General features: G+C 44.1%; 1 protein-coding gene across 1 annotated transcript in view; it reads right to left on the bottom strand.

The window, feature by feature from the left end:
- Positions 1 to 12,112, bottom strand: part of c7h8orf34 (chromosome 7 C8orf34 homolog) — a 408,768-nt gene that overhangs the window by 76,159 nt on the left and 320,497 nt on the right. Inside the window, exon 9 of the mRNA XM_078217096.1 lies at positions 6,701 to 6,792. Within this exon, the coding sequence (XP_078073222.1) occupies positions 6,701 to 6,792 (92 nt within the window). The remainder of the gene's footprint in view (positions 1 to 6,700; positions 6,793 to 12,112) is intronic.

Here is a 12,112-nt window from a genome sequence, read left to right as displayed (position 1 = left end):
TACTCTGCAGACGATCCAGTTGGATTTTCAGTTCAACGTGACTATATCAAGATGAACAGTGTTTTTCCAGCAATTGTACTGGCATGTTTTTCTTTAGGCACGAGGGATAGCAATTATATGGTTATAGTAAATGCTTCAGCATGTTCGATACTGAAGTATGCAACAGAGAACTCATTAGAGTACTAGTTGCAGCTAAGTTCTTTAATTAGTTTGTGTTCTTGTTGGGTCAGCCATGGCTTACTGATAGCACTCACCTCTGAGTCAGAAGGTCGTGAGTTTAAGCCTCATTCCGGAGATTTAAGCACCTAAATCTAGGCTAACATTGCAGTGTAGTTCTACACTTTATTTTGGTTGAAACATCAGGGGCAATTCTGAGCCCGCACTCTGTCTGTGGGAATGGCTGCACATGCTCAAAATCCGGAGGGCATGATTCACGCTGGCTGAGTTTCTGAGTTCAGATCTTCCCGGTCCCTCACCGGTGGAATATGTGAAACACGCTGCGGGACCACAGAAGGTTCATTTGAATACATTAGCAAACACTCTCTCCAGGACATCCCCCCCCCCTCACTGGTTATTCAGCTGGTTCCAGTGTGACATTACACTGGTGCCATTTACAACAGCCCTACATAAGTATGAACCTGGCTCCTTCACCTCCGAGGGGGAGTTCGGAGGTCAGCGCTCAGGCAGCCAGCATCCTCCGCAGTGTGCACCACTCAGGGGGCACCAGAGAGGACTCTGGGAACACAAATAAGTATAACTTGCGGCTAGGGGGGAGGGGCGGGGGGCAGAATTGCCATTTTGGGGAGACGGGTTGGGAGGGATCAACTTCACCTTCTCTGTTCCTATATCACTTGCTTCACTTAATATAAATTTCATTGAGAAGTGTTTTGAAAATACTCAATGACTGAACATCCACAGCCCTCTAGGGCAGTGATACACATTTTGAGTGGAAATAATTCCCTCCTTATCTCAGTCCTAACTAGTTAGCCTCTTATTCTGAAACTGTGACAGCTAGTTTAACACTCCCTAGTCAGGGGAAATATCCTCCAAGCATCTACCCTGTCAAATCCCTTAAGAATTTTATAAATTTCATTGAATCTTAGAATCATAGAATCCCTACATTACTGAAGGAGGCCACCCAGCCCATTGAGTCTGCACTGACCACAATCCCACCCCAGGCCCTATCCCCGTAACCCCACATATTACCCTTATTAGTCCCCCTGACACTAATGGGCAATTTAGCATGGCCAATCAACTTAACCTGCACATCTTTGGACTGTGGAAGGAAACCAGAGCACCCGGAGAAAACCAACGCAGACACGAGAGAATGTGCAAATTCCACACAGACAGTTACCCGAGGCTGGAATTGAACCCAGGTCCCTGGCGCTGTGAGGCAGCAATGCTCACCACTGTGCCATCATCTCATTTCAATGAAATCACCTCCTATTCTAAACCCTCTGGAATATAAAGCTCGTCTAAATTCCTCCTCATGGAAAATCCCCTCTTCATAGGAATCAGTGTAGTGAACCTTTGTTGCACTCCATCTAAGTAAAAATATCCTCCCTTAGATAAGGAAACCAAAACTATGGGTGAACTTAACAAAGCCTTTTTAATTGTACTAAGACTTCTTTATTCTTACATTGTATTCCCTTTGTAGTCAAGATGAAAGTACAATTTGATTTCCTAAAGATGGGTGGGAAATGGTCAGTAGGGGATTCAAAAGTTTACAAATGGGGAAGCAGCCCCAACCCTGAAAATTTTCATTGCTAGTTATACATGTTTTGTAGCATGTAGATGTCTTGTCTTCGAGAGGCAGGACACTTTATCAACTTACTTAAATCAGGCTCCCACAGAATAGCTGGGAGTCTGATTTAAATGTAACAGTTGCTGCTGTGTTTTCCTGGACTTGGGAAAGCAGCAGGAAAAGAGAAGCGGGAGCTCCCAGTTTAAGAAGATAAGCACCTTCTAAAACCACAACTTCCATCGTCGAGAAGGACAAGGACAACAGATACATGGGAACACCATTACCGGGAAGTTCCCCTCCAAGCCACACACTATCCTGACTTGGAAATATATAGTCATTCCTTCACTATCACTGGGTCCTGGAACTCCCTTCCAAACAGCACTGTGGGTGTACCTACACCACATGGACTGCAGAGGTTCAAGAAGACAGCTCACTGTCAACCTTTGCAAGGGCAATTAGGGATGGGCAATAAAAATGCTGGCCGAGCCAGTGATGCCCACATCCTGTAAAAGCATTAAAACATTAAGAATTAGGAGCAGAAGTAGGCCATTCAGCCCCTCAAAGCTGTTCTGTCATTTGATAAGATGATGGTTGATCTGATTGCAACCTTAACACTACTTCCATGACTGCACCATGCAACCTTTGGCTCCCTTGTCAATCAAGAATCCATCCAACTCCTCCTTAAAAATATTCAATGATTCTGCCTCCACTGCTCTTTGGGGAAGGAAATTCACAGACTAACGAACCACTAAAAGAAAATGATTCTCCTCATTTTTATCTTAAATGGGACACCCTTTATTTTTAAACTGTCACCCCTAGTTCTAGTCTCTCCCTGAACTGCAATTGTACCCTTTATCAAATAAGGAGCCCAAAGTGATACAAAATATTCCAGATGTGGTCTCTGTAACTGTAACAAAACCTCCCTACCGTTATATTCCATTTCCCTTGTCATAAATGACAACAATCTATTTGTGTTCCCAATCATTTGTTGTACTTGCATATTAACTATTTGTGATTCATGTACCAGGACACTCAGATCCCTCTGTCCTGCAGAGTTCTGCAGTTTCTCTGCATTTAAATAATATACTTCTTTTCTATTCCTCCTGACAAAGTGCACGTAGTGGAGACATGCTTAACCCTGATACCGGGCAGGCAACACAGCCTCGGGACTCACGCTCTCGCCTACAGAGAACAGTGTCTGTCCCCCCTAACTATACTGGAATTGAAAGGCTGATAGTGACCTTCATCTCCACGGAGTTGGTTTTACCATCGGAGTGGGATCTTGGATATGCTGCCAGAACTCCTTAGTTGTAGAAATTACATTCAATTGGAACCAATACACCACCATCATCAGCACTTGTGCTCCAATGACCATGTTAAGGGAAAGTCTCATTCTGACGATGCCCTCACTGTTATCCCAAAAGCAGAAAAGAATACTTTTGGGGAACTTTACTGCCAGGGTTTGCCGTGACCCCAATGTCTGGAACGGTACTATGGGGAAAATGGGTTGGGAAAAGTCAATGCAAATGGTGTCCTTCTGCTGACAAAGTGTGCTCAGCATAGCCACATTATAACAAACATCTTCTTCTGTCAGAAGGACATGCACAAAACCATATGGAGACATTCTAGATCAAAGCATTGGCACCAGCTGGATTTTGTTATTGTTTGAGTCAAAGGTCCAAATAATCTCCGAAACATTCAGGGAATATCATTGTAGGAAGTCCTCGCGGTGGTGTCCTAGGTCCAATCATCTTCAGCAGCTTCATCAATGACCTTCCTTCCATTATAAAGTTGGAAGTGGGAATGTTTGCTGATGACTGCACAATGTTCAGCACCATTTGCGACTCCTCAGGTACCGAAGCAGTCCACGTCCAAATACAGCAAGACCTGGACTACATTCAAGCGTGGGGCGGATGGGTAGAAAGAAACATTTGAGCCACACAAGTGCCAGGCAATGACCATCACGAGAGAATCTAACTATCACCCCTTGACAGTCAATAACATTATCCATTTCTGAATACCCCTCTGTCAACATCCTGAAGGCTACCATTGACCAGAAATTGAACTAGACCAGTCATACAAATACTGTGACTGCAAAAGCAGGTCAGAGGCTTGAAAGTCTGCAGCGAGTAACATACCTCCTAACTCCCCACAGCCTTGTCACCACTTACAATGCACAGTTAGGAGTGTGATGGAATGCTCTCCCCTTGCCTTGAGGAGTGCAGCTCCAAAACTCAAGAACCTTGACAGCATCCAGGACAGAGCAGCCCACTTAATTGGCAACCCATCCACTATTTTAAAGATTAATTCCCTCCACCACCAAAGCACAGTGGCAGCAGTGTGTACCATCTACAAGTTGCACTGCAGCAACTCCCCAGGCTCCTTTGGTAGAAATTTTCAAACATGCAACCTGTATCACCTAGAAGGTCAAGGGCAGTAGGTGATGGGGATCACCAGAACCTGCAAGTTCCCTCCAAGCCACTCGCTTCCCTGATTTGTAAACTTATTGCCATTACTTCACTGTCACTGAGTCAAAATCCTAGATCTCTCTTCCTAACAGCACTGTGTGTGTACCTACACCTCAAAGACTCCATTGGTTTGAGAAGGCAGCTTACCACTACCTCTCAAGGGCAATTAGGGAGGGACAATAAATACTGCCCTAGCCAACAACACAAACAGCCTGTGGAAGAATGAAAGAAACTCGATACATACAGGGAACTGATGCCTGCTGGACAGATTATCAACTTGTTTGATCTGTGATGAACACCCACTGAGTATCAAGGCATCACAAAACCAAAAAGTCTCAAAGGAAGAGAATCAATGTCTCAGCCCTAAAACAGCCTCACCAAAGAGAGGAATTTCAAGTGTAGCTCATGACCAATCTGGAAAATCTTCACACATCCAACTCAACTCCAGAGTCATGGGATCAAGCTGTACTCAACTGCTGTACCCAGACCATTGGGTTTGTGCATCATCATCACCAGGACTGGTTCAATGAAAACAATATTAAGATATGTGACCTCCTGGAACAAAACCGAGCAGCCTTCATTGCCTGGAGGAACAGCCGAAGATCACAAGTCAAGAAGGCATCATTCCAACAGGTCAAGTCTGACACCCAAAGACAAACCTGGAACATAAAGGTCATGTGGTGGGAAGAGAACATTCAAGGGGTCAAACAAGATGTTAACCCATCATGCCAAGCAAAGCATCTTTGCAACTACCAGGTTCATCTGTAGACCATGTTCAACTGGACAAAACCATCTTCTCCCACAAGATGGTGTCTCTCTTCTTAAGTATGACAATGCCATCCACCAACACTGAAAAGAAAATTTTCAACACTTCCTCAACCATGAATTCACAGTAGCGGCTGATTCTCTGCAAGCTATCCCCCAGTACCCTGTGATAAAATCCAGGGGGGAACCACCATTCATGGGAGAGCTGCAACAAGCTATTAAACAGATGAAAAACATCAAAGCCTGCGGCCCCGATGGTATTCCAGCTGAGGTCTTCAAAGTTGGTGGCTTTTTCTCATATCAAGACTCCAGGCACTCACCCTGTTGATCTGAGAAGCAAAAGAGCTCAACACTCTCCCATCCACACCCAACTTCAGGAATGCAACCATTCTCAAGAAGGGAGCTAAATCATGCTGTGAAAACTATTGAGACATTTACCTTTAGGTCCATAACAGGAAACATCCTGATAGAATAGCCTGTTTCCTGTGCCTGAGGAAATCCTAAAAGGGACACAGTGTGGCTTTAGGCCTTCCAGACGAACCTTTGACTCAGTCACTGTTGCCAGCCAAATCCAAAACAAATGTCGAGAACAACACTGTATTGCTGTTGCCCACTCTGCAGCAGATTTGCAAACCACTCTTGATCTCTTCAATTCTGTACACAAGGTACTCAGTCTGTCCTTGAATATTGCCAAAACAAAACTCATATCAACCCACACCTGGTCAGCTGGAATATCTTGAACACTCCCGATATCTTAGCAGCCACCTCTCTCAAAAGGTCATAATTATGAGGAGATCTAATGGTGAATTAACTGCCTCAGTTATAGCTCCCAAAAATGATTGTAGTGAACGTTTAACAAAGACCTCTGCAAATTAACAAAGGTCCTCCGGTGCAGTGTACTTGTTGTTACCATACTCCTGTATTGCAGTGCTTGAGAAATTCTATCCGCGTTACCTCCACTGCATCCTCTGAATTCAATGGGCGGATCATCAAACAAATGCTAGTGCCCTTCTTGAGGCCAGCTCCACAAGTATAACTCCTGCAAAATCACCTTCAGTGGGCTGGAGACTGTCCAGATGGGTGCAAACAATATTTTCTCAACTCTCAAATGCCAGCGTTCCATGGGAGGACAAAGAAGACACTATAAAGACACACTGAACCTTTCCCTGAAGTGTGGCAGCATTGATATTAATGACTGGGGAGAGCTTACTACCAATCTCAGACCTATAAAAATGGGTTTAAAGACAGGACAAACTTGCAGAGTCAACCATTGGGTCAGTGGGCCATTACATCCCTTGTTCGGGACAATTTTGCCAGAGACAGGTGAACAACAGATGGTTATTCTTAATTGTTTCCAAAAATGCTAAACTATAAGAATGGCTTTGCCATTGAGCACCACTGAGATGCTTGAGCAAATCTTGGATCTTTTAGAGGGGCTATCTCACTGATTTTAATATTTAAAGTTTGACAGTGTATAATTAATTAATCTGCTGGGGTTGAATTGAACTTAGGGAGTAAATTTTTAGCATATATTCATGCTCACATGCTGAACTCTCAGGATTTGTGGAACCTAATACAATTATCTTTTCACATAAAACAACAGACTCAGAGCCTAATTTTAACTCCGGCACAACTTCTGTAAGTTGGTAACTTGCCTATTGCTCTAGAGATTGCTTTACTCAAAGTAAGTAGCATTTTTTGAAACAAAAATATTCTTACTCACACACTGCTTGGGGCTCAGGGACTGCTTGTTCAGGGGAGTGTGATATCTGCGATCCATCATCAGATTCTTCCATTAAACGATCTCCCTGGAATCTAAGCAAAACAATATAAACATGTATTATTAATTTAGTACTCAATTTCATTGTGCTTTAGTCAATCATAGGAACCAGAATTTGAAAGTGCCACTGTATTTCAAAGCAGTTGATTTACCAGAACAGATTATGCAGAGTGAATAAAATTTGATTATGAATAATGAAAGAATATGAACTTTTCCAAAACATTTTCACAATAAATTCATAAAACCTGACAAAAAAAAATTACATGAAAACAAACTCATATACAGGTGGGCGAGTTCATTACAATTGTACATTGATCTAACCTGGTTTGTGTGTAATATTGATGTACAGATACCATTACTGCATTAGAGAAGACTTTCAGTTGGGATGTCATGAACAATAAGAATATATTTGTGGCATTATTCTTGTGTTCATGGGTGACATTTATGACAGAAACAATGTAGGCAACATAGACTTGAAATTATGATTTGCTTTTGGAGTTGCAATTAGAGGCTTTTCAACTCTTTTGTACATGTTATCCACAGGCATTATTTCATGAATATTTTACAATATCTTTAGAGTGTACGTGGGCTCGATTTTAGGCTGCTGAAGCACCGGGAGCCAGGTGAGGTGGGGAAACATCTGCATCTTGCTTAAAACCTGGAAGTACAATGTGTCCGTCGGTGGCAATTTAACTCCACCACTGCTTTTATAATATTGTTTCCTGGTTTCCCAACCGACTAGCATAACGCTGGCACGCATATGAGTCAATTTGAATTCCACTATTTAAAGGGTCATTGCAAACATGAAATTTGACAAATTGTGGAGTTGGGAGCAGAACATAAGGCATTGACAGAATGGAATGCACACCTTCAAAAGCTGCACCTTGCTTGAGCGATGCCTCCCTGGATGTGAAGCTGGGGGCTGCATTGGCCGGGATGGAGATACTGTTCCCCATTGATGAGAGGGAGAAACCAAGAAGTGACACAAAGAAAGCATAGTGGAAGATGCTCATGAGTTCAGTAACAGGAGCGTGATAGCATACTAGTGGGTCGAATGCTGTAGTTTAATGACCTGAAGTGGAGATGCCGACGTTGGACTGGGGTAAACACAGTAAGAAGTCTAACAACACCAGGTTAAAGTCCAACAGGTTTATTTGGTAGCAAAAGCCACTAGCTTTCGCAACAGGCTGTCCCACGAAGGGTCCAATGGCTACTTGATGATGTAGTTAAAAATCACACAGCTTCATGGCATCCAAATCTCACTTACGTTGATCTGATGTCAGCAGCCACTGAAATATGATCATGATAATCATTTAAAGCATTTTTATCTTGACAATTCTTATTCATGTCTTTAATCTCTCACAGAGTCATCATCCATCCTGCAGACGGTGGTCCAGAAGCAGGAGGATGACAATCCCACAAAGCAGGTTACTCGTTTTGAGGCTGCACCATCACAAGACTCATGCAGATCATGCAAGAGCTCAGATACACACACTTCAGTGAAACCAGTGAGAAATGTAGTTGTGTTTTCCTGGTATCTCACACATTACAAGCGAGCAATGGTAGATAGTGGCGGCATCGGAAGTTCTGCTCAGCTGGATGCAGATGCTGGACCTTGGGAAGTGTAGAAGAAGGGGCTACTTCTGGAGCGGTAACAAAGAATGTGTTATGTATGCAGGCTTCTCAGCCACACAGTGCGCACTCGAAGACCTTGGAGGAGTCTGTCTTAAGCCTGATGTGCATGATATTGCAGGGCTTTTTGACAATGTCTTCATCCATAGAAAGGGTGGTCACCAACGTGCAGCATCAAAGTTAGCCATCAAATGAGAGCATGTAGCCCCTACACACTATGAATACCATCTTAAATAGGATGAATTAAACTCTAAACTTAACTATTAATTATCCTACTGATCTTCAGCAAAGTGTTCTCCAGCTCATTGCCATCAGGGAAGGGTACAGCCCCTACATGGAGCAGTCTTTAACAGGGCTCTCATGAGTTCTGAAACCCAGCCAAGAGCATCTGAGCAGTCAGAGCAGGAGTCTGAGCAGTGAGTGACTGAACCACAGGGATTGCACAATGTGCAAGTGCAGGGAAGAGAAAATGTAAAGAGCTGTAGCTGCATGAAGGCACACACATGACTGTTACACATGGTTAGAATGTTGAGCTTCTATTTTGGGCAACATAAATATTATTTGTTAACACCACTTGCCTGTATTTCCCATTTTCAATTGTGCCGAATGATAAGACAAACATTGATGCGGTACAATGGGTTGACGGGGGAGGGCATTATGAAAAAGGTGAATGGCTGTGGGGAGGTGGGAGGGGCAATAGGCTTTTGCTGTCAGATGGGGAGACTGGTGAAACCTAAGTGACCCTCACAATAACTTCCCAGCTGCAATATGATCTGATGGCCATATCGCATTCTGCCCTTGCCTGTAGGGATTTTCTGCTCTGCGGTTTGTTACTCTTGCTGATTCAGACCTCACTGCTGTGCAATGTTGTGAAGAGTGCAGCTCACCATGACAATTCTGGAGACACTGAATGGTGAGTGCAGACCAGTCCAGGTATCTGAGCAGCATTTTCAGCACAATGATGGGTTGTTCAATGATACATCAGCTTTTCAGACTGCTTTCAGTGTTGCTCCTGTACCTTGTGGGTTGGACTCCTCGCATGTCATTAGCCAACTTTTACGTGAGTATCCCTCCTCTCCGAACAGTCTGTCTACAAGTCTGCCTCAAGGTGGGAAGAGCTTAGGGAGGAGAGACTGCCACAGGATGGCAGCATCATGGTTGATGCCCTGGGATCTTGTGCAACCCACAGAGATGATCTTTTTGTGGTTGCAGACAAGCTGCACATTGATGGAATGGAAACCGTCAAGATTGGTGAACAATCTTTAATGGTCTGGAGTTACCTCGATTGTACATGCCTGAGGTCAAACCCCTTGCGCCTGTGCAGGGGAACCAGTCAGAGACGCACACACGAGCGCCCTCTCAGACGGCCCTCATGGTGGCTGAGATGACACAACTGTTTGCTCTGCCGAATGTCCAATGAATTAGAGGAGGTTGACTCAGATCCTGCAAATGCTTTCAGCAGAACCCTGGAGGGATCCAGAAACAAAGAAGTTGAGAACAGTGGTGACTCTGATAACCACTGGTAAAGCATGGCCGTCAGGTCCACTTGGCCTTGTTCCAACAGGCTGCAAAAATACCCGCCACCACCAGACACGAGATCCTGAACCTTCTGAAACACTGGTGGCCAACATGTCGAGGAAGCTTACCATCTGCCTCCAATGAGCAACTTCTCTCTGCTAATCCCCTCTCCTGTGGAATTGCTGGTCTGTGAGTAGTAGGCTGTTACTGCTCATGGTGGCCCTTTTCCTGCTACTCCTGCTGACACTGTTTGTCACTTTGCTCCTCATTTGAGCTTTGAGGTGAATTAGTGTTAGCAGCCCCCATGCTGATCTGACAGATCGGAGCTTCAAAGTGGGGATGCAAGATACAAACTTCCATAGTTGTCAAAGTAACCTCCTAGATTGTGAAAGCAACCTCCCAGCACAGATAATGTGAGCTTTTCACACAAGCAGGCAAGAACAAAGCTGTGAGCTGTCAGTGCCTATTGGGGAATGTTCCTGTCCTGTCTTCAGTTTTCAACTGCCGCTGCCCTCTTGTCTTGTTTTCATTGGCAAGTTCCAGGAAATCCGTGAGTCATATTGACACACAGTTAAACAGAATGAAGCTCGTGATTCCAAATAAACCTGCTGGACTTTAACCTGGTGTTGTGAGACTATTTATAGCAGCTGGCAGGGCATGGGGAGGAGTATTGTGAGGTATGGTCTTTGATGAGCATAGAACAGATGCCTGTGACCATCTGCCCAGTCGCAATCGCTAACAGCACTAGTTTTTCATTCTGAAGAAACTCCATCTTCATAGGTAGGTCCTCTATTGAGGGTATGGCCTCCATGACCTTCATACCTTTATCTCTCTCCTTTGTTCTCCTGATGCCCAGGGCTCAGCCTGTCCATGGTGGGTTTGTCTCTTCATCACCACTGGTCCTGAGAGTCATTTTCCAATTGCCAGATCCTTCCTTCCTTGTGCCCACGTGGTCCCCTAATTATAGTTGGCAGCCTTGCCCCGTCCTCTCTTGCCCCATGACATCAGGAGGATGACAACTCCTGCACTGCCTGAGAACTTACTGCCCACTCTCACTACCACCTGCACTGAGCCAATGGCTCCTGTTTTCAAAAAGCTGGGCCCTGCTCTGTGCCATTCATCCTTTCACGCGCTCCAGTTAATTCCCTGAACTAGTCAGGTAGTCATGACTGCCTCCTGTCTGTGTGTCCATCTCCATTTAGCTGGTCTGCTCCAGACAGCACGTGAAGCCCGTCAATATCAGAACATGCCCCTTAATGAGATCCCTGCAAGCTCTTTAACGATGTTTATTGGTCTTCCTAATGGATCAGCAGAATCCAGGACAGTCCACAACTGTACCGGTGAAAATGACCAGCAGTAGAAACATCGGGAAACCAGAATGTCAACCAGCACCGGTATTTTCGTCTCCTGCCTGCCTCCATCCCCGCCCTCAGCAGAACCTGAAAACTCAGCTCCTTAGCTAAAGCGTAAAAAATAACTTGACTGCTGAAAAAAATATTAAAAAGCACAAGCAAAGGTTTAACTTGCAAAAGAAGTAACCGGGAATCAATGTTAGCAGATGTTAAAGAAGAATTCACATTGCAGATGCAAAATTATTTTCCCTATTTTCTATTCATCTGCTTAGGGAGTTTGCCCCCAGCAGAAAGAAAGTGCAGAGTTCAGTGTGTAACTCAAATATCCGTGGTCTCAACAGATGCCTGCTGCATATTACGAGAGAACATTTTGTCATAAACCCTTCTAACACACTGAGGTCAATATTCAACTCACTGTATGCTACTGCTTATCTAGTTTACTTAGAAACCTACTAGTCTATAGAGGAAGGAAGCAAGTCGTACAAAAACACATTTTAATTATTGAACTATTTTATTAACCACAGTTTTGAAAGACTTTATTCATTCTTGTGGAACTGTCTTCACTTGCAAGTGATGATGATTAAGCTCAGTCTAAGTGCCCAAATCAAGGCGTTTCCTGAACGAAATCAAACTGTAAAACCACATGTGAAATTGGCAAGTCTTTAATTCTTGTTCTTTAAAACTGTGCTTGTAAATAAAATCAAACGCTTTGCACTGAAGTTAAATGTTTTGCAACTGTCTGATGAATGAAGTGCTAGGCATGTGGCTGACTGCTTCCAAGTGACCTGTATCTCCAGCACTGGTTATCAGGCTCTGGGATCAGCATTCAACAGAGCATGAACTGCAAAAACTA

Source organism: Mustelus asterias, chromosome 7, assembly GCF_964213995.1.
Source record: "Mustelus asterias chromosome 7, sMusAst1.hap1.1, whole genome shotgun sequence".
NCBI lineage: Eukaryota > Metazoa > Chordata > Chondrichthyes > Carcharhiniformes > Triakidae > Mustelus > Mustelus asterias.
Note: the sequence above shows the minus strand (reverse complement) of the source record. Positions and strands in the feature narration are given on the sequence as shown.